Here is a 23,040-nt window from a genome sequence, read left to right on the forward strand (position 1 = left end):
GCACCCCGATCCCAGACCATGCCACCATCGCACCCCGATCCCAGACCATGCCACCATCGTACCCCCATCCAAGACCATGCCACCACCACACCCCCATCCAAGACCATGTCACAGCCGCACCCCCATCCCAGACCACACCCCCATCCAAGACCATGTCACCACCGCACCCCCATCCAAGACCATGTCACAGCCGCACCCCCATCCAAGACCATGCCACCATCGCACCCCGATCCCAGACCATGCCACCATCGCACCCCCATCCCAGACCACACCCCCATCCAAGACCATGTCACAGCCGCACCCCCATCCAAGACCATGCCACCACCGCACCCCCATAACATCCTCCAGACTCCGCCCCCTCCGCACATCACACACGTGGTCTCCGTTCCGAGTCTCGGCACCGCCCCCTGTCACATGACGTCACCTCCGTCTCCTCCCAGTGCCCGGGTTCGGCGTCTTCAGTGGTGCGGATGGGGTGAGCGGAGTGCGGTGTGTATACGTTGTACGGGGGTCGGGTCATGTGATCTCCGGTTCTATATACTGTTATTTGCATCCTCATCGCCTTCTACTGTACGAGGGGGCGTGTCCTGGGCTGTGTACACGGCAACCAATCAGATTCTGTCTTCAGCTGCTCTCATTGAACATGTAAGGTGGACACGGATTGGCTGCCAGGCACCACCCCTCCAGTCTTATAGAAATTCCCCCCAATGATTATAGTCTCTATGATTCCCTAACAGAGGGACTTCATCATTTCTCCTATTATCGGTTTGCAATTTGCAGATGTCATAATAAGTTGTGCTGATCCTGCCATGAAGGTCACTTCCTGTTATAGGTTGACAACGCTCCGCCCCTTCCTCCAAATGGTTCTGTGTTTTCACACAAGCATAGACACCCCCACGCCCCACCCCTTAGAAATGCTCTGCAGCGATCACTGGGGGGGGGGGGGGGTGCATATAGACAAGAAGTGACTGTAAAGTGGGGGATCAGCAGAGCTGGGGGTAACCACTGAGCATGGAATCAGCAGAGCTGGGCGGTTACTACTGAGCAGGGGATCAGCAGAACTGGGGGGTTACTACTGAGCGGGGGATCAGCAGAACTGGGGGGTTACTACTGAGCGGGGGATCAGCAGAACTGGGGGGTTACTACTGAGCGGGGGATCAGCAGAGATGGGGGGTTACTACTGAGTGGGGGATCAGCAGAGATGGGGGTTACTACTGAGTGGGGGGGATGTGAAGATCTAGGGGGTTACTACTGAGCATGGGATCAACAGAGCTGGGGGTTACTACTGAGTGGGGGGGTGTGAAGAGCTGGGGGTTACTACCGAGTGGGGGGATGTGAAGAGCTAGGGGGTTACTACTGAGCATGGGATCAGCATAGCTGGGGGTTACTGCTGAGCATGGGATGGGCAGAGATGGGGGTTACTGCTGAGCATGGGATGGGCAGAGATGGGGGTTACTACTGAGCATGGGATCGGCAGAGATGGGGGTTACTACTGAGCATGGGATCGGCAGAGATGGGGGTTACTACTGAGCGGGGGATCAGCAGAGATGGGGGTTACTACTGAGCATGGGATCAGCAGAGATGGGGGTTACTACTGAGCATGGGATCAGAGCAGAGATGGCGGTTACTGCTGAGCATGGGATCAGCAGAGCCGGGGGTTACTACTGAGCGGGGAAATGTGAAGAGCTGGGGGTTATTACTGAGCATGGGATCATCAGAGCTGGGGGTTACTACTGCTGAGCGGGGGGGATCAGTAGAGCTGGAGGTTACTTCTGAGCGGGGGGGTGTGAAGAGCTAGGAGCTTAGTACTGAGCATGGGATCAGCAGAGCTGGGGGTTGCAACTGAGTGGGGGGATGTGAAGAGCTGGGGATTACTACTGAGTGGGGGATCAGCAGAGCTGCCAGTTACTGCTGAGCGGGGGAATGAGAAGAGCTAGGAGGTTACTACTGAGCATGGGATCAGCAGAGCTGGGGGTTACTACTGAGCAGGGGATCAGCAGAGCTGGGGGTTACTACTGAGCAGGGGATTGGCAGAGATGGGGGTTACTACTGAGCGGGGGATCAGCAGAGATGGGGTTACTACTGAGCATGGGATCAGCAGAGATGTGGTTACTACTGAGCATGGGATCAGCAGAGCTCGGGATTACTACTGAGCGGGGATCAGCAGAGGTGGGGGTTACTACTGAGCAGGGGATCAGCAGAGCTGGGGATTACCACTGAGCAGGGGATCAGCAGAGCTGGGGGTTACCACTGAGCAGGGGATCAGCAGAGCTGGGGGTTACCACTGAGCAGGGGATCAGCAGAGCTGGGGGTTACCACTGAGTAGGGGATCAGCAAAGCTGAGGGTTACTACTGAGCGGGGGATTGGCAGAGATGGGGTTACTACTGAGCGGGGGATCAGCAGAGATGGGGTTACTACTGAGCATGGGATCAGCAGAGATGGGGGTTACTACTGAGCATGGGATCAGCAGAGATGGGGTTACTACTGAGCATGGGATCAGCAGAGATGGGGTTACTACTGAGCATGGGATCAGCAGAGATGGGGTTACTACTGAGCATGGGATCAGCAGAGATGGGGTTACTACTGAGCATGGGATCAGCAGAGATGGGGGTTACTACTGAGCATGGGATCAGCAGAGATGGGGGTTACTACTGAGCATGGGATCAGCAGAGATGGGGTTACTACTGAGCATGGGATCAGCAGAGATGGGGGTTACTACTGAGCATGGGATCAGCAGAGCTGGGGTTACTACTGAGCCGGGGAATGTGAAGAGCTGGGGGTTACTACCGAGTGGGGGACCGGCAGAGCTGGTAGAGCTACTGCTGAGTGGGGGGGGGGGGGGGATCAGTAGAGCTGGAGATTACTACTGAGCAGGGGGATGTGAAGAGCTAGGGGGTTAGTACTGAGCATGGGATAAGCAGAGCTGGGGGTTGCAACTGAGTGGGGGGATGTGAAGAGCTGGGGATTACTACTGAGTGGAGGATCAGCAGAGCTGGCAGTTACTGCTGAGCGGGGGATGAAAAGAGCTAGGAGGTTACTACTGAGCATGGGATCAGTATAGTTGGGGGTTACTGCTGAGCATGGAATCAGCAGAGCTGGGGGGTTACTACTGAGAATGGGATCAGCAGAGATTGGGATTACTACTGAGTGGAGGATCAGCAGAGCCGGGGGTTACCACTTAGCAGGGGATCAGCAGAGCTGGAGGTTACTACTGAGTGGGGGATCGGCAGAGATGGGGGTTACTACTGAGCGGGGGATCAGCAGAGCTCAGGGTTACTACTGAGTGGGGATCAGCAGAGCTGGGATCAGCAGAGCTGGGGATTACCACTGAGCAGGGGATCAGCAGAGCTGGGGATTACCACCGAGCAGGGGATCAGCAGAGCTGGGGATTACCACTGAGCAGGGGATCAGCAGAGCTGGGGGTTACCACTGAGCAGGGGATCAGCAGAGCTGGGGGTTACCACTGAGCAGGGGATCAGCAGAGCTGGGGGTTACCACTGAGCAGGGGATCAGCAAAGCTGGGGGTTACTACTGAGCGGGGATCAGCAGAGCTGGCAATTACCACTGAGCAGGGGATCAGCAGACCTGGGGGTTACCACTGAGCGGGGGATCAGCAGAGCTGGGGGTTACCACTGAGCGGGGGATTGGCAGAGATGGGGGTTACTACTGAGCGGGGGATCAGCAGAGATGTGGTTACTACTGAGCGGGGATCAGCAGAGATGGGGGTTACTACTGAGTCCTATACTTACATATGTGAAGACTATACCTCAATGATCTGGGGATCTGCTGAGTGGGGGTTTTACTGGGCCCATTTTAGCCAAACAGACCTGTCATATTCCAGGAATTTATTGCAAATCAGAGGCACAGGTGCAGCACCTCGGACTCACGGCCAGCAGAATCCATGCTGGACTCAGATACGCGACAGCTGGATGGAGCGGCACTCAGGATTGGGGCGGAAGGCATTCAGGGACCAGGATTGCTGGAAATCTGGGTTTGGGGCCCCCCGACTGGTACAGTGTCCAGCCGCCAAGTACTTGGGGGTTGGGGTTGGATCGGGCACCTGAAAAAGGCTGTGTCACTGCTGGGAGGGGGAGCTGGGCTGCTGGGTCACTGCTGAGAAGGGGGGGGGTGTCAGGATGAGCTGAGCCCAATTTGGACATTCTCAGCGGTTTAGACATTAATGGCTGTGTGTTGAGTTATTTTGAGGGGACGGCAAATTTACACTGTTATACAAGCTGTACACTCACTACTTTACATTGTAGACAAGTGTCATTTCTTCAGTGTTGTCACATGAAAAGATACAGTATATCTTTACATTTATGTAAATATTTTATTCTATTATATATAAAGTTATTTTAAACCTTTTCCATTCTATCAAACACTATGGGGGTTTATGTATAAAACATTTATTGGATGAAGGTCATAAGCATTCGCTTAGCTCTCTAATTCTAATTGTATTATACAGTATTATGATTCATCTAGCTCCATCTAGTGGCTATAATGTGGTATTGCCCTGAGGTGCTACATGAATATATGTACCTTATGGCCACTAGATGGAGCTGGCGATCATAGGAAATGAAATAAGAGGCAAAATACAGTTAGAATTTGTGAAGGTTAGGCGAACGCTTGTGACCTTCATCCAACAAATGTTTTATACGTGGACCCCCAAGAAAAACAATGACTTTAGATGTATTTCAAACCAGTTACTGATGATAAAATCCTGTGCTCTGGTTCTGTGTGCATCCTGACGTATAACGATCGGGTTGTGTACGGATCCTGACGTATAACGATCGGGTTGTGTGCGGATCCTGACATATATAACGATCGGGTTGTGTACGGATCCTGATATATATAACGATCGGGTTGTGTACGGATCCTGACATATATAACGATCGTGTTGTGTGCGGATCCTGATATATAACGATCGGGTTGTGTGCAGATCCTGACATATATAACGATCGGGTTGTGTGCGGATATATATATATATATATATATATATATATAACGATCGTGTTGTGTGCGGATCCTGATATATATAACGATCGTGTTGTGTGCGGATCCTGATATATAACGATCGGGTTGTGTGCAGATCCAGACATATATAACGATTGGGTTGTGTGCGGTTAGATTTCAGATCGCTATTTTCTTTTAGAGATTCTGATGTCCGGCGGAAGTTCCCTTCTCCCCTCTGACAATGTCTGGGTTCAGCCCGGAGCTCATCGACTACCTGGAGGGGAAGATCTCATTCGAGGAATTCGAGAAACGCAGAGAGGAACGACAAGCCAATGAGAGGAAGGTACAGTAAGAACAGCCGGCCCACTACTGTGCTCCTGGCGTTCGACCTGCAGCCCCCGGGGGCCACATGTATGGTTTGGTTCTTGAGCTGCAGAAATAAACCAGTGAGAACATTGATTTGGGGGGGGGGGGGGGGGGGGGTGTTGTACTAAAACTGGAAAGTGCAAAATCTGGTGCAGCTGCGCATGGTAGCCAGTCAGCTTCCAGTTTTTATTATCAATGCTTAATTGAACAAGCTGAAGTTAGAAGCTAATTGGTTACTATCGGGGGCGTAGCTATAGGGGTCTCAGGGGGGTCTTAGTTGAGACCCGGCCCCATGCTCCAGGGGGCCCATGCGGCTCCCCTGTGCCAAAACCCATAGTACCCAGCACGGTTTGAGGGATCATTGGAGGGGGTGGGGCGGGAGGCGGAGAGTGGGATATGATGACGTGGTAGTGCAGGAGGAGGAGGAGCAGACAGCAGCCCCCCTGTCCCTCCTGGACAGTGGCAGCATGGAGGGGGCAGGAATGAGCCAGACTGGTTTGCTAATTATAACCCCGCCCCCTTGTTACTGAACCCACCCTCTCTCCTATCCCTGAGCCTTATACCAGTCATTGGGAGGGATAAAGAGGACCTATCATGGGGAAAGGGGATTAAGTGACTGGTAACCCCGCCCCCTTGTTACTGAACCCACCCTCTCTCCTATCCCTGAGCCATATACCCATTAGTGGGAGGGGGGGAAAGAAGACCTATCATGGGGAGGGGATTAAGAGACTGGTAACCCCCGCCCCCTTGTTACTGAACCCACCTCTCTCCTGTCCCTGAGCCATGTACCAATCGGTGGGAGGGTTCAAGAGGACCTATCATGGGAGGGGGATTAAGAAACTGGTAACCCCAACCCCTTGTTACTGAACTCGCCCTCTCTCCTGGCCCTGAGCCATATACCAATTAGTGGGAGGAGTCAAGAGGACCTGTCATTGGAGAAGGGATTAGAGATTGGTAACCCTGCCCCCCTCACTGAGCTGGCCCTGCCTTCCTGAGCCATACACCTGTCAGTGGGAGGGGGTAAAGAGGACCTGTCATAGATGAAGGGGATACAGAGAAGGGGGGGTGGGGGGCAGAGAAGCCCATGAGGGTCAACAAAGTATTAATTACACCCGACAAACTTACTATGACTGACCTAGGTCCTGCTGCGCCTAGGTAAAACAATAATAAAAACGACTGACACCAGTGGTGGAACCGCCAGAGTAATAAAGGTGACTCTTGCGACCCTGGCATTCTGCCACCGTGGGGCCGGCCCCAACATAGCAAGAAGGGGGCCCACTGCAGAACATGTGAAAAGGTCCCCAATACAGGACCATAATAAAGGGCCCTGTGACGGGAGTAAAGGTCCTTGGGATTAGTGGGAAGGGCCCCGGCGGGAGGTGGGGGGGACCTTCACGGTTTCTTACACCGGGGCCCTGAAGGTGCTACTTTATGCCTTTTGGTTACTATGCGCAGCTGTACCAGATTCGGAGTGCCCCAGTTTTAGTAAATCTCCCCCAATGTTCTCCAGCAGCCCAGAGTGATACTTCCCCAAACTCTGGCAGGACGTCTCCCCGCACATCTCTAATATCTGCACAGTCTCTGACCATCTCCTGTAGCAGGGGTCCTCAACCCCTGGGCTGCGGACCGATGCCACTCTGTGGCCTGTTGGAGGGGGGCGCTTGGCTAAGGGGGGGCGAGCCAGCACAACCTGCATGATAATGGTTTTTAATGTTTTTTTTTTTTTTATATATAAATAAATATGTGAAAAGTGTGTGGGGGGGGGGGGGGACATATTTGTATTCAGCCCCCTTTACTTTGATACCCCTAACTATAATCTAGAGCAGTGATTCTCAACCAGGGTTCCGTGGAAACCCTAGGGTTCCTCCAGAGGTTGCCAGGGGTTCCTTCAGCATTGGGCCATTTCTGCCTCTCGGATAAGTTCCAACTCACACCATTGATCTGGTGTAAGGACCATTCTTCCCACTGACCATCACACTAATGTATCATGAGTGGTAGATTTCTAATATTTAGCAGGGGTTCCTTGAGACCGAATAACCATTTCAATGGTTCCTCTGTGTTGAAAAGGTTGAGAAAGGCTGATCTAGAGGAACCAATTGCCTTCAGAAGTCACCTAATTAGTAAATAGAACCCACCCGTGTGTAATTTAATCTCAGAAATACAGCTGTTCTGTGAAGCCCTCAGAGGTTTGTTAGAGAACCGTAGTGAACAAGCAGCATCATGAAGGCCAAGGAACACACCAGACAGGTCAGGGATGAAGGTGTGGAGAAATATATAAAGCAGGGTTGGGTTATAAAAAAAAAAATCTCCCAAGCTTTGAACATCTCACAGAGCTCTGTTCAATCCATCATCGGAAAATGGAAAGAGTATGGCATAACTGCATTCATCGGATAGGCAGCCAAGAGGTCCATGGTAAATCTGGAGGATCTGCAGAGATCCACAGCTCAGGTGGGAGAATCTGTCCACAGGACAACTATTAGTCGTGCTCTCCACAAATCTGCCCTTTATGAAAGAGTGACAAGAAGAAAGCCATTGGTGAAAGAAAGTCATAAGAAGTCCTGTTTGCAGTTTGTGAGAAGCCATGTGGAGGACACAGCAAACATGTGGAAGAAGGTGCTCTGGTCAGATGAGACCAAAATTTAACTTTTTGGCCTAAAAGCAAAACGCTATGTGTGGGGGGAAACTAACACTGCACATCACCCTGAACACATCATCATGTGGTGGGGTGCTTTTCTTCAGCGGGTACAGGGAAGCTGGTCAGAGTTGGTGGGAAGATGGATGGAGCCAAATACAGGGCAATCTTAGAAGAAAACCTGTTAGAGTTTGCAAAAGACTTGAGACTGGGGAGGAGGTTCACCTTCCAGCAGGACAACGACCCGAAACATACAGCCAGAGCTACAATGGAATGGTTTAGATCAAAGCATATTCATGTGTTAGAATGGCCCAGTCACAGTCCAGACCTAAATCCCATTGAGAATATGTGTCAAGACTTGAAAATTGCTATTCACAGACGCTCTCCATCCAATCTGACAGAGCTTGTGATATTTTGCAAAGAAGAAAGGGCAGAAATGTCCCTCTCTAGATGTACAAAGCTGGTAGAGACATCCCCAAAAAGACTTGCAGCTGTAATTGCAGAGAAAGGAGGTTCTACAAAGTATTGACTCCGGGGGGGGGGGGGCGCCATACAAATGCCCCCCACACTTTTCATATATTTATTTGTAAAAAATTGTGATAATTGTTTATCATTTTCCTTCCACTTCACAATTATGTGCCACTTTGTGTTGGTCTATCACAGTGATGGTGAACCTTGGCAGCCCAGATGTTTTGAAACTACATTTCCCATGACACTCTGGCACTCTGCAGTGTGGTGGAGCATCATGGGAAATGTAGTTCCGAAAACATCTGGGGTGCCAAGGTTCACCATCACTGGTCCATCACATAAAATCCCAATAAAATACATTTAAGTTTTTGGTTGTAACATGACAAGACTTCAGCATGAATGGCCCAAATGAGCAGATCTCCTCATATCTCACTATTGGCATTTATGATGTATACAATCTACTAAACCGAATGTCATTGTGCCGGGATCAGGGCGAGTCGAAGGAGGTGGAAACAGACCGAGCCGAATGTGACGCCGAGGATCCCAGCGTGCCATCCACGTCCCAACTCCTGCACTCAGAGGACACACCGGGCCCCGAGGATACAGGTGAGTCTTATCTAATGTTCACTTACAGCTGCCAATAAATCATTTGCTTACATATGAATAATAAATAATAAAAAATAATTCATAATTGACTTAAATAGCAATAAATAATGTGCTTACATATATATTTAATAATTAATTTACAGTACGTTCATTAATTAATGATAAAGAATTTTAAATAATGAATACAATACAAATACAATTATTAAAATAATAAACAATTTGCTTACATATGAATTTAAAGAGGAAGTAAAGGCAACATTTTTTTTTTTTAAAACACATCCTGCAAGGCAAAGGCATAATGAGCTAGTATGCATAGCATACTAGCTCATTATGAATAATTTACCTGAGAACGAAGCCCCCGAAGCGGTCCTCCGTCTTCCTCTTCGCCGCTGCCATGGATCCCGGAGCGACTTCAGGGTCTTGCTGCTCCGGCGCTGTGATTCGCCGGAGTCGCGATGCGTCACTCATGCACATGGGAGCCAACACTCGCGGCATATCGCCACGATCTGCAGCCTGCCCAGTGCGCCTGCGTGCCGCTGTCTGCGGCATATGCACCGTAGACAGCGGTGCCTGTCTTCGGGTAAATATCTCCTAACCCGTGTAGGTTTAGGAGATATTTCTTGGACCTACAGGTAAGTCTTAATCTAGGCTTACCTGTAGGTCAAAGTTGGTTGTAAGGGTTTACAACCACTTTAATAAATAATGGATTATAATACATTTATGTAATAATTATAACCAATGTTTGTTACTGACATCAATAATATGCCACTATTCCCCCCCCACTGATACCAATGATGGGGCACTATTCCACCCACTGATACTAATGATGGGGCACTATTCCACCCACTGATACCAATGATGGGGCACTATTTCTCCCACTGATACTAATGATGGGGCACTATTCCACCCACTGATACCAATGATGGGGCACTATTCCACCCACTGATACTAATGATGGGGCACTATTCCACCCACTGATACTAATGATGGGGCACACATTGGAGAGCCCTGGTGTAGAGTAAGGACAAGTGACAATGGATGCTCCATATTAAGCCTCTCAGTGATTTCACCACATAGGCTCTGCAGCTGCTGTCTGCCATCTCTCCTCTCCCCTGAAGGAGGCGCTGGGAGCCGATCATGTGACCAGACTATAGCGCCCTTAGAATAAGTAAGCATAGACATTAGTATAGGGCTTAGAATGGGGGGTGGAAGCAGGTTTAGCATTATATAGGTTTAGCCCAGGCTTTCACTTTAATTTTATTAATTTATTTAAATTTTAATGACATATATATTTTTTTTATTACATAAACAACATTACCACTCAGTTGCCCCTTTTACCCTTCTTCCATTTTATGGAAGGTTACATGTCTTGATATAAACAGTTTATTCAAATATAAAATAACATTTTCACTTTTTTAAAAAATTTATGAAATTAATTTAATTTTCATTTATTTACAATTTAAAAATAAAACATAAATATAATATTTTTGTGGGGCTTTTTTCATTTTTTATTTTATTTATTTATTACGTTTTGCAGAAGAAACCTCAGATGGCGTCAGCAAGTCCGTTCAGCGTGCGTTTGCGTCCATGCTGGGAGAAGACGACGGGGAAGAGGAGGACGAGGACGATGAAGGAGACGATCATTCTGAGCAGCTCTCCGCTGGGGATGTCTTTGCCCTGGAAATGCAACTGGACAGAGAAAACAAGAAGATGATGAAGGTAATCCGTGCGCCTCGGAGGGGGGAGGTCTGTGCGCCTCGGAGGGGGGAGGTCTGTGCGCCTCGGAGGGGGGAGGTCTGTGCGCCTCGGAGGGGGGAGGTCTGTGCGCCTCGGAGGGGGGAGGTCTGTGCGCCTCGGAGGGGGGAGGTCTGTGCGCCTCGGAGGGGGGAGGTCTGTGCGCCTCGGAGGGGGGAGGTCTGTGCGCCTCGGAGGGGGGGAGGTCTGTGCGCCTCGGAGGGGGGAGGTCTGTGCGCCTCGGAGGGGGGGAGGTCTGTGCGCCTCGGAGGGGGGAGGTCTGTGCGCCTCGGAGGGGGGGAGGTCTGTGCGCCTCGGAGGGGGGAGGTCCGTGCGCCTCGGAGGGGGGAGGTCCGTGCGCCTCGGAGGGGGGAGGTCCGTGCGCCTCGGAGGGGGGAGGTCCGTGTGCCTCGGAGGGGGGAGGTCCGTGTGCCTCGGAGGGGGGAGGTCCGTGTGCCTCGGAGGGGGGAGGTCCGTGCGCCTCGGAGGGGGGAGGTCCGTGCGCCTCGGAGGGGGAGGTCCGTGCGCCTCGGAGGGTAGAGGTCTGCGCGCCCAGACTGTGAAATGACAATACTTTATTTACTTATTCATAACAAGCAGTAAATGAGCTTAAACCCCCCCCAGTGCAAATCCTTTCCCCCAAATCCCACCTCCTAGCATAAATCTCCCCCTCCCCCAAGGGCAAATCCTTTCCCCCGAACCCCCCCTCCTAGCATAAATCTCCCACCCCCCAGTGCAAATCCTTTCCCCCAAATCCCCCCTCCTTGTACAAATCTTCTACCACAAATCCCCACTCCTAGTGTAAATCCCCCTCTTCGTACAAATCCTCCCCCCAAATCCTTCCCTTCTAGTACAAATCTTCCCTGTACAAAATCCTCATCCCCAAAATCCCCACTCCTAGTAAAAATATATCCCCCAAGCCTCCTATTACAAATACCCCCCCCCCAGCACAGATCCTCCCCCCAAATGCCCCTTTTAGTACAAATTCTCTCTCAAATCCCCACTGCTAGCGTAAATCCTCCCTCCATGTCCCCCCTTAGTACAAATCTACTTCCTAGCATAAATATTCCCCCCCCCAAATCCCCCCCCCCCCAAGTACAAAACCTCTCCTCCCCCAAATCCTCACTCCTAGTGTAAATCCTCCTACTAAATCCCCCTCCTTGTACAAATCCCTCCTTGTACAAATCTCCCCCTAAATCCCCCCTCCTAGCATAAATCTTTCCATCCCCTCCAGTGCAAATCCTTTCCCCCAAATCCCCCCTCTTGGCATAAATCCCCCCCTCCCCCAGTGTAAATCCTCTCCCCCAAATCCCCCCTCCTAGCATAAATCTTCCCCTCCTTGTACAAATCCTCTACCACAAATACCCACTCCTAGTGTAAATCCCCCCTGTACAAAATCCTCTTCCCCAAAATCCCCACTCCTAGTAAAAATCTATCCCCCAAGTCTCCTGTTACAAATACCCCCCCAAGCACAGATCCTCGCCCCCAAATGTCCCTCCTAGAACAAATTCATAAATCCTCCCTCCATGTCCCCCCTTAGTACAAATCTACTTCCTAGCATAAATATCTCACCCCCCCCCAAATCCCCCTCCTAGTACAAAACCCCTTCTCCCCCAAATCCTCACTCCTAGTGTAAATCCTCCTACTAAATCCCCCTCCTTGTACAAATCTCCTCCCCCCAAATCCTTCCCTTCTAATACAAATCCCCCCCAGCACAAATCTTCTCCCCCCAAATCCCCACTGCTAGCGTAAACCCTCCCCCCAAATCCTCCCACCCCTAGCGTAAATCTCCACCCCCCAGGACGAATCCTCTCCCCCAAATCCCCACTCCTAGTACAACTCTCCCCCCCATCCCCCCTCTTATTACAAATAGCATAATTCTTCCCCCCCTAATCCCACTCCCAGTACAAATACTCCCCCAAATCCTTCCATTCTAGTACAAATCCCTGCTCCTAGCACAAATTCTCTCTCTCTCTCTCTCTCTCTCTCTCTCTCTCAAATCTCCACTCCTAGCGTAAATCCTCCTCCCAAGGCCCCTTCCGAGTGCAAATCCTTCCCCCAAATACTTCCCTTTCTTTTCTTACGTCAGGAGACACAGAGCCATAGTAATTACTATGTGGGTTTATATGGGAACCGACAGGTGCTGGACACTGGCACGCCCCTAAGGCGTGTACTTCCCCCATATAACCCCTCCCATTACTGGGAGTCCTCAGTGGTACCCGGGTCTCGTGTCCGAAGAAACAAGGTTTTGCTTGGGAACGCTTCTCTTTAGAGAGCTGGGCCCTGGGATCCAGTACTTTTTGGTAGTGAGGCCATAAGGTGCTGTTGCAGGTCCAGGATTGTGGGTTCCCCGGGTCCTGAAGGTTTCCTAAAAGGTCTTGGAGCCCACCGTGAAGGGTAAAGTTTGGGTCTTTTATCTCTGATTTTCTCAGGAATTTCTCCTTTTATGTATAATGTTGTCATGCCTATGTGTCACCACTGAGGGCTGTATTGAGCACTCATGACCTGACGCTGGAAACAGCACAGAAGCCTTCATCCTCCTCTCCTCCAGCCGCAACAGACTCTCCAGTAAGGAGGGGGGTGGGTCTGGTCTCCTCCTGTGCCCCCAATATTGTTTTTTTTCCCCTTCGGGGGACAGGATGCCAAAGCAGTTGCCTTAAAAAAAAAAAATGAAAAAAAAGGGACAGACCGTGGCTGCTCAGCGGAGGATTTACCCCTCACCACGTCTGCAGACACCGCTCGCATGGGAAAGTACTTTCCTTTAAAAAGGAAAGGGAGGCCGTATTCCTCACGGGGCGTGGCTAACGGCATCAGACGCCGGCCACACGCGCAGGAAGTGATTTAAGCACTGTGTGTATAGCTGCTGCCTGGCTGTGGAGGGACAGAGCAAAGAGGTTGGCTGGATCAGGTTTGGTGACACAGGCATTTCCCTTTGACACATTGTACTGTAAAGAGGCTAGGATTAATAGCAGCTATTGCGCTGTACTATAGCCTAGCAGTGTACATTCTTTTGCTGGTAGTGCCTCTGCTTTGTGCTTTAAAGCTATGAGTGGCAAAGGGACCAGGAACTCCTGTAAGGGTTCTAAGGGGTCAATGGTTATACAACAAACTAAAAAACCCTTTCCAAAAGAATGTTATCCTCCTCTGAGAGCGTTACGGACGGTCAGATTGAGCCGTCAGGGAAAACTGTAGTTGCAGTCACGCAAGAAGCTTCAGCCGCTGAGTATGTCACACGAGAGGTTTTGTCTTCTACCATTGCTGGTTTGTAAAAGAAGAGGCGGTCCATGGCAGTTGACGTAATGGTATTGGGGGAGCGCATGTTCAATGTTTACCCGTGCTTTGGTATGAGAGTGAACGTTCCAATCTATTATTTTTGCTAACTGGCAGGCCCAGTGGTATTTAGCAATGTCTGGAAAGCCTATGCCTCCTTTCAACTTGGGTAAAGTAAGCCTCACAAAACTTAATCTAGGGTGTGATTTACCACACACAAATTCCATACAATCTCTATGGTAGGAGGCATAAAAAACCTGTGGTAGTCTTATGGGCACTGCTTGCAGTACATACAATATTCTTGGGTAATGTTCATTTTGACTATCAACGCCCTGCCAAACCACAAAAAAATAGACCCACAGACCATGACATCAAATCATTTTGAATGTTTTGTAGGGTCGGGAGGTAATTTTTGGTATACAGGTCAAATATTTTAGAGGGTAGTTGGATTCCAAGATAGGTGATCGAGTCCCGACTCCATCTGAATGGAAAATTTGCTTGATATTGTGCTAGCGTATCTTTTTCTGTAGGGATATATTTTAGTGTTTCTGATTTAGAGAAGTTTATTTGTAGGTTGATCAAGGTTTTAAACTTGGCGAAATCTTTGAGCAAGTTGGGTAGGGTAATATGTGGCTCTGATAAGAGGATGTCATCTGTGAAAGCGTCTAGCTTATAGGCATTCTTGGAAAAAGATACATCTTTGATATCAGGGTTAGACCTGAGGCGTTGAAAGTAGGGGTTCCAGGGTGAGGACAAATGTTAATGGGGAGAGAGGGCAGCCCTGTCGTGTATGGTTTGAAATCGGGAAAGGCATTCAGTAGGAGGCCATTGACTCCAAGTTTGGCAGTTGGGGAGGAGTAAAGGGCCAAAATAAATTGTAACATACGTTCATGTGTGTCAATCGATTTGAGGGCTTCCAACATTAAGTCCCAGGCCACTTAATCAAATACTTTCTCCGCCTTCCAGGGACAAAAATAATCCCACGATGGTGTGTAGATGTCAACCAGTTGTGTATATTAATGGCTTTTATGGTGTTGTCTCTCGCCTCTCTGCCTAGTATGAAGCCCACCTGGTCTAGCGAAATTAGTTTAGGCAAAAAGGATAGAAGACGGTTGGCTAAGATTTTGGCAAAGATTTTAAGGTCTACATTTAGTAGGGAGATTGGTCGATAACCAGTGAGGGATCTTTGTTTGGTTTCGGGATCACAGTTCCGTGTGCCGTCAGGAGGTCTTGGGGTGGAGGAGGGTCAGATGTAAGGGAGTTAAATGCTCTCAGAAAATGTGGCTTAAGCGTATCTATAAAGGTTTTATGATAGCCTGCCATCAAGCTGCCTGGGCCAGGGCTCTTTCTCGCTTTCAACTGTTTGAGTGCTGTATCCACCTCCTCCAGAAGAGAGAGGGCGATCCAGGTCTTTTGCTTCCAAATTGGATAAAGCTTTGGGGCTATATTTTTTTGAGGATTTCCTTAATTATTTGTGTTCCTGGAGTGTCTTCTGTCTGTGGGTCTACAGGGTCTATATTATAAAGGTAAGTGTAGTTGTGAACAAATTGATTCGCTACTTCGTCATTAGATACTATATTACTTCCCGCGGATTCGGTAAGAGAGTGAACTTTTATGGACGCTTTTTTAGATTGGAGGGCTTTCGCCAGAATCTGTCCGGATTTATTTTAGTATTCATAGAATATTTTTTGGGATAATATATAATTTTGTTTCGTTTTTTTTTATCTAGTTGCTTCAATAGTTCTGCCCTGGCTTGGATGAGGTCATGAAGGGAGGATGCTGCTTGTGTAGATTTATGTGACCGTTCTAACATATAAATACGGGTAGTCTGTTTTTTAATGTGTGACTGTCGGTCTCACCTGCGTTTTGCGGAGATTGCAATTAATTCTCCTCATATGGTACAATTGTGTGCCTCCCACCTCAGCATTGGTGATACGTGAAGTCCGGAGAATTTCTTGGAGGAGAAGTCTGTTTACTTCAGGTGCAATAGTGCTGTCCGTGAGTAGGGTGGTATCTAGGCGCCATATCGAGGGTCGAGATGGGATATCTGAAAATTCTATGGACATGGAAATAGGATGATGATCAGATAAATACATGGGGTCTATGGTGGATCTGGTAAGCATCATTAAATCTCTTTGCGAGATGAATTATCTATTCAAGTCTAAATAGATAGTCAAGAAAAGCAGTTATGGGGGGCTAGAATGTGTAGTCTTTTACGTTGGGGGCATAGCGTACGCCAGGAGTCGTGCAGCGCAGGGTCCTGAAGTTGTGTTTTAATTGCATGTAGTGCTTTGTATGGTATAGTGGAGGTTCCAGTCAATGTGTCATGTAGGGGGTTAAGAGCAACATTAAAGTCTCCGACTAGGAGGCCTTCCTGAAAGGCTGAAAGTTGTGAAAGTTGCATTGTTGATCTAAAGAAGGGGACTTGTTTTGTTTGTTGGTGCATAGATATTTGCTATGTTGACAGATTTTCCGTGTAGTGATCCCTTCATAAAGAAGCAGTGGCCTTCCTTGTCCACACAGTTGTCTTAAACTTGAAATGGGCAATGTCTGGCGAATAGGATAGAAACCCCTTTAGATCTTGAATTGTGGTTAGTTGCATGTAGGGAGGTCAGGTAGAAGAAGAAGAAGAAGAAGATAATGTCAGCTTTATTTTTGTGCATTGAGAGAAGTAATTGGGAGCGTTCTTCTGGCATGTTGAGACCGTGTTTTAGGGAGATCATTTTGAATGAGGGCTTGTTGTTTTTAGATGACAGTTGTATGGGTTGGTCTAACTTCCATCACTCTAGTATGTCGGGGTATTTTCTGAGATCAGATAAAGTGTTGTCAGAGGAGGAGGAAGAGGAGTAGGAAATAAAGGGCCGGTAGCTGGTAGAGTAAGGGAGGTCAAGATAAGTTAGGAAAAGAGAGGCAAGAGGGAAGGAAAAGGAATGGGGAAGAAATATTTGAGGTGTGTAGGAAAGGAAGCTAAGGGGTATCTGTAAAAAGGGCTGAAAAACTGAGACGTTAGAACACGGGGGAGGATCCGGCGACTGACGAGAACCTGCTCGATAGTCCGAGTGGAGTATACACCTGTTCTAGGGTGTAGCCAGAACAGTTCAGTGGTAAATCATAGTGGAGTAAGTGGGGATTTGTAGCGTTAATACTGGTTACCACTCTGGGGAAGAGGGACTAGGGATGGTAGAGATAAGTTCTCTCAGTCAATGGGGTATGTCCCACCGAACAGAGGAGGTAGTAAATCTTGATTGAGGAGGGTATATATGGTAGAAGCTTATGTAAGGAGAGGGTGTGTCAATATGGTAGCTATTTGGTATTCAAGAAGGGTGTGGGGGTCCTGAAGGGTGTGGGTGTCAGAGTGTGAAACTGGGTGATCAAATGTGGGTGATGGTCGAATCCGCACTACTCAGCGATATGCATATCAATGGGCTTTTAATCACATCAGATGGGTAATAAATCATCATACAAATCTATAGGTATAAAGCAGGTCAGAAGGAGGTCATTTGCAGGTCAAATGCATCTCTTTGAATTCTGGATCTCAGAAGCATCTCAAACTGGTGCTATCAACACAAGTCCTGAGGCCCTTCAGACACGAGTCCCGAGGCCCTTCAGACACGAGTCCCGAGGCCCTTCAGACACGAGTCCCGAGGCCCTTCAGACACGAGTCCTGAGGCCCTTCAGACACGAGTCCTGAGGCCCTTCAGACACGAGTCCTGAGGCCCTTCAGACACGAGTCCTGAGGCCCTTCAGACACGAGTCCTGAGGCCCTTCAGACACGAGTCCTGAGGCCCTTCAGACACGAGCCCTGAGGCCCTTCAGACACGAGCCCTGAGGCCCTTCAGACACGAGCCCTGAGGCCCTTCAGACACGAGCCCTGAGGCCCTTCAGACACGAGCCCTGAGGCCCTTCAGACACGAGCCCTGAGGCCCTTCAGACACGAGCCCTGAGGCCCTTCAGACACGAGCCCTGAGGCCCTTCAGACACGAGCCCTGAGGCCCTTCAGACACGAGCCCTGAGGCCCTTCAGACACGAGCCCTGAGGCCCTTCAGACACGAGCCCTGAGGCCCTTCAGACACGAGCCCTAAGGCCTTGATGAATGTGCCTCTTAGAACCCATGAAATGTATTGGCTGTTTTATGGCTACTGATAATATTAAATTGTGCCTGGACTACGTCGTCTGTGTGGTTCTCCCATATTGCATATCTCATTGGTTGGATAAATTAAGTGTATTTCTTGTAGTGCAGGGGAGCCCCGCTGCAAGCATATTTTTTCCAAAAATGTCAAAGTTCAGCTCTAAACTGGCCCCATTTTAACGACATTTACCTTTTTTACATCTTTTGCATTAGGCTAAAAGGCCACGCAGCAAACTGCCGAGAGCTCTCAGGGGCCTCATGGGAGAGGCCAACATCCGCTTTGCTCGGGGTGAGCGGGAGGAAGCCATTATGATGTGTATGGAAATCATTAGACAAGGTATGCACTCTTGGTATTTAGGTCCGACAGCTTCAATGTAAATCTTTGTTTCGGTAGCTGTAAGAAGGAAAGACGGATAAACCACATAATTGTGTAAAAGAGCTTAAGGAACTTTTTGTGGCGTGTTTTTGAGGTTGTACTGATTGCATCGAGGATCAAATGTTGAAATGTTTTTATAGAAAGTGCATTATGTTGTCAGTAAAGATCTTCTGAAAACGCAATCCAACGTCTGCAAATACGATTCTTTCTTTACTATCCCTCCTCGTTGCACAAGCAACGCGCTTTCCTGACCACCACAACACTCATATACACTATGACTATTATTACTTACCAAAAGTATTGGAACACCTGCCTTTACACGTGCATGAGCAGCACAGTGGTGTAGTGGTTAACACTCTCGCCTAGCAGTAAAAAAGGTCACTGGTTCAAATCCCAACCATGACGCTACCTGCCTGGAGTTTGCATGTTCTCCCTGTGCCTGCGTGGGTTTCCTCCGGGTACTCCGGTTTCCTCCCACACTCCAAAGACATGCAGGTAGGTTAATTGGCTTCTGTCTAAAATTGGCCCTAGTATACAACTGGGGATCTTGGATTGTGGCTCCTTGAGGGTAGGGACCAATGTGAGTGTGCAATGTAAAGGGATAGGGACAATTGTAGACACTCACTCAGGTTGAACTGGATGGACTGATGTCTTTATTCAACCTTACTAACTATGTAACTATGAGCATTAATGGCATCCCAGTCTTAGTCCGTAGGGTTCAGTATTGACCTGGCCTACCCTTTGCAGCTATAACCGCTTCAACTCTTCTGGGAAGCTTGTCCTCAAGGTTTAGGAGTGTGTCTATGGGGATGTTTGACCATTCTTTCAGAAGCGCATTTGTGAGGAAAGGGAAAGATGGTGGACAAGAAGGCCTGGCTTGCAGGCTGTACTCAATTTCATTCCAAAGGTGTTCTGTCGGGTTGCGGCCAAGAATCTGTGCAGGGCAGTCAAGTTCCTCCACCCTAAACTCGCTCATCCATGTTTTTATAGACCTTGCTTTGTGCACTGGTCCAAATCATTTGGTGGAGGAGGGGATTATAGTGTGGGTTGTTTTTCAGGGGTTGAGCTTGGCCCCTTAGTTCCAGTGAAGGGAACTCTTAAGGCGTCAGCATACCAAGACATTTTGCACAATTTGGACAATTTCATGCTCCCAACTTTGTGGGAAGAGTTTGGGGATGGCCGCTTCCTGTTCCAACATGACTGCGCACCAGTGCACAAAGCAAAGTCCATAAGGACATGGATGAGCGAATTTTGGGTGGAGGAACTTGACTGGACTGTGCGTGTAAAGGCAGGCATCCCAATACTTTTGGTAATATATTGTATACAGAAAATAAACATCTGTGACACCCCAGGATGGTGCCTTCTGGTGGCTATTTACAGTCCATCTCACGTCACATACCTGTGCGTCATCCTTACAGGTTCTGATAGAAGGAGCAACAAGAGCTCATCTTTGTACACGTGTATACATTGCTACTTTGCTCAACCGTATAGTTACTACTTCTCTGTACCACAACGGTTACTCTATAACAGTATATCACAGAGTGCAATAAGGGGACACAGGGTCACACTAGAGTCACATGGGTCACTAAGTGACACGGAATGCTAAGGGGTTACAGGGGTTATGGGGGAACACTAGATGCTCAGAATGCTCTAAGTCACAAGATGCAGAGTGACGCAAAATGTTCAGGGTGTGCTGGAATGCCAGGGGTCATGGGTGACATTGGATGCTCCGGGTGCACTGGTGTCACAGCGGTAATGGGGAAACATTATGTGCTCTGGAGTCCCAGGTGTAGTGGGTATGACACTGGATGCTCAGGGAGCACTAGAGTCACAGGAGTAATGGGGTGACAATGAATGCTCAGGGTTCTATGGAGTCACAGGGGTAATGTGGTGACACTGGATGGTCAGGGTGCTCTGGAGTTACAGGCTACACTGAATGCTCAGGGTGCTCTAGAGTCACAGGAGTCATGTGGCGACACTGGATGCTCCGGGTGCTCTGGAGTCACAGGGGTCATGTGGTGACAATGGAGGATCAGGGTGCTCTGGAGTCACAGGGGTCATGGAGTGACACTGGATGCTTGGAGTTCTCTGGAGTCACAGGTGACACTGGATTCTCAAGGTGCTCTAAAGTCGCAGGGGTAATGGGGTGATATTGGATGATCAGGGTACTCTAGAGTCACAGGGGTAATGGGGTGACACTCTAAGCTCAGGGTGCTCTGCAGTCACAAGGTGACACTGGAGACACAGAAGATACTTCTGCAGGGGGCTCGGCTTAGGCATAATGTTGCATTACTTGAACATTGAGGCACACACCGCCTCACATTTTAAAGCCAGCGCCAATTAGAAGAGCTGCCCCATGAATGTCTACAAGGCTGGTGCTCCAGGTGATACTTGGAAGTGGCCACGCGCCGGACAGGAGACCCGGTGCTGGAATGCAAGAGAGAACGTCACATGACTCTTGTTGGACAAATCCACCTTTATAAACAAATCTGTCATTGTACCGTAGGACATATCTCTATGGGCAGGTTCCTACCAGGCATACATTGAATTATGTGCACTTCGCACATGTACCATGGAACTGGCTAGACAATGTCCACTCTTGAAGATCCAGTACATTTTTATTGATGTGTTTTTGGGCTTACGTGTCAACTTTTTTGCTTTTCATTTTAGCTCCTCTGGCCTATGAGCCTTTCTCTACTCTGGCAATGATCTATGAGGACCAGGGAGACATGGAGAAGTCTCTGCAGTTTGAGCTGATCGCTGCCCATCTGAACCCTAGTGATACGGAAGAGTGGGTGAGACTGGCTGAGATGTCCTTGGAACAGGATAACATCAAGCAAGCCATCTTTTGCTACTCCAAAGGTAGAATAATAATGGCGGCATTGATTCATCCTCGTCATTGTTATTTTATGTGTTTTTAAGTTAAAGAAGACCTTAATTTTTTCAGTGTTCTGTCCTCCTGGGTACAACGCTCATGTAGTACTTTGTCCCATGTTCCTACATTCCTACGTTCTTTGTAAGGCTGGTTATGAAGCTGGACAGCTTGTCCAACCCCAACTAATGCCCCCTCCTGGGCTATTCATAGGTAGCAAGGGGGCGGCTACATTAATAGTCAGTGCCCATAAGCGGCGGAAAGAGGATGGGGGGGGGGGGGGGTCAAGCAGCCATTCCCTTGCTAACTATGTTTTCAAGTGGCTGTGGAGGGTGGGCCAACCAATAACATTAGTAAGGGGATGGCAACATCAATAGTCATGCCCAAAACAAGTGGTGGCAAGGCAAGGGGGGGGGGGGGGGGGAGCATGCCAGCAAATGCAGCCATCTCCTTGCTAACTGTATTTTTGGATGGCTGTGAAGGGTTGTGGTGGCATGTCCAGCCCCAACCATCCCTGGCCATTCAACAGCGTCGGTAGCAAGGGGATGGCTGCATTAATAGCTGGTGCCCAAGACAAGTGTCTGCAAGAGGAATGCAGAGGGGGGGCTTGTCAGCATTCCTTATGCTGATGCTTATCTCAGGCAAGTGTTTGGAGCCGAGACCAGCAGCCATCTCCTTGTTAACTATGTTTTCAGATGGCCGTGTAAGGTGGCAGTTGCACGCCCAACCCCAACAATCCACCCCCCTTGCCATCCAAACTACATAGGTAGCAAGGGAACAGCTGCATTAATAGTCGGTGCCCAAGACAAGCGGCAGTAAGATGAATGCAGAGACAGAATGTTAGCATTTCGTATGCCAATGCTTGGAGACAAGACAAGCAGCCATCTCTTTGCTAGCTAAGTTTTTGGATAGCTGTAGAGGGTGTGTGTGTGTGTGTGTGTGTGTGTGTGTGTGTGTGTGTGGGGGGGGGGGGGGGTGCCCTGTCCAACCTTGTAGCTAGGCTTACAGAGAACGTATCGGAGAACTGTTGAAATATATGTAAGCCCTCATTTGAAAATGGATGGAATGGCAACTTATTCTTCCTAGATAATGCTTCCAGTAGGAGCCCTTTAGACTGATTTTCAAGAGTAATGCCGCGTACACACAATGGGAAATTCGGCTAGCAAAAGATTGAGAGCTTTTGGTCAGAAAATGCGATTGTGTGCGATGCTCCATCTGACTTTTTCTGGACGAATTTCGGCCAGCAAAAGATTGGGATCCTGTTCTCAATTTTTCGGTCGGAAAAAGTTCTTATCCGAAAATCAGTTCGTGTGTATGCAATTCCGATGCGCAAAAACTCACGCATGCTCAGATTCAATTACGAGACAGAAGCTATTGGCTACTGGGTATTGAACTTCCTTTTTTTAGTCCCGTCTATGTGTTGTATGTCACTGCGTTCTTAGCGGTCGGAATTTGGTGTGACCGTGTGTATGCACGACAAGCTTGAGCAAAATCCTGTCGGAATTCCGTCAGGAAAACCATCAGAGCATCAGAGCTTTTTTCCGACCAAAATTCCAATCGTCTGTACGCGGCATTAGAGTACATTGCAGTTCTCGCCTTAATTTGCTTTAAAAAAAATGTATGTGTGTGTGTT

The 23,040-nt window shown here is 48.9% G+C and overlaps 1 protein-coding gene across 4 annotated transcripts in view; it reads left to right on the top strand.

Moving 5' to 3' along the window:
• The first annotated feature begins 375 nt into the window (after nucleotides 1–375).
• The window catches only part of GTF3C3 (general transcription factor IIIC subunit 3), an 83,389-nt gene continuing 60,724 nt past the window's right edge, over nucleotides 376–23,040 (top strand). Inside the window, exons 1-6 of one of the 4 annotated variants that reach the window (XM_077467367.1) lie at nucleotides 376–475; nucleotides 5,154–5,297; nucleotides 8,912–9,026; nucleotides 10,564–10,745; nucleotides 18,373–18,496; nucleotides 21,206–21,397. In XM_077467367.1, the coding sequence (XP_077323493.1) occupies nucleotides 5,196–5,297; nucleotides 8,912–9,026; nucleotides 10,564–10,745; nucleotides 18,373–18,496; nucleotides 21,206–21,397 (715 nt within the window). In that variant the 5' untranslated portion in view covers nucleotides 376–475; nucleotides 5,154–5,195. Of the gene's footprint in view, nucleotides 490–519; nucleotides 646–5,153; nucleotides 5,298–8,911; nucleotides 9,027–10,563; nucleotides 10,746–18,372; nucleotides 18,497–21,205; nucleotides 21,398–23,040 lie in introns of those variants that run through there. The other 3 variants (XM_077467364.1, XM_077467365.1, XM_077467366.1) reach the window with 3 other exon arrangements.

This window comes from Lithobates pipiens, unplaced genomic scaffold, assembly GCF_037356315.1.
Source record: "Lithobates pipiens isolate NorthernLeopardFrog02 unplaced genomic scaffold, aLitPip1_a1.2 Scaffold_1, whole genome shotgun sequence".
Taxonomy (NCBI): Eukaryota; Metazoa; Chordata; class Amphibia; order Anura; family Ranidae; genus Lithobates; species Lithobates pipiens.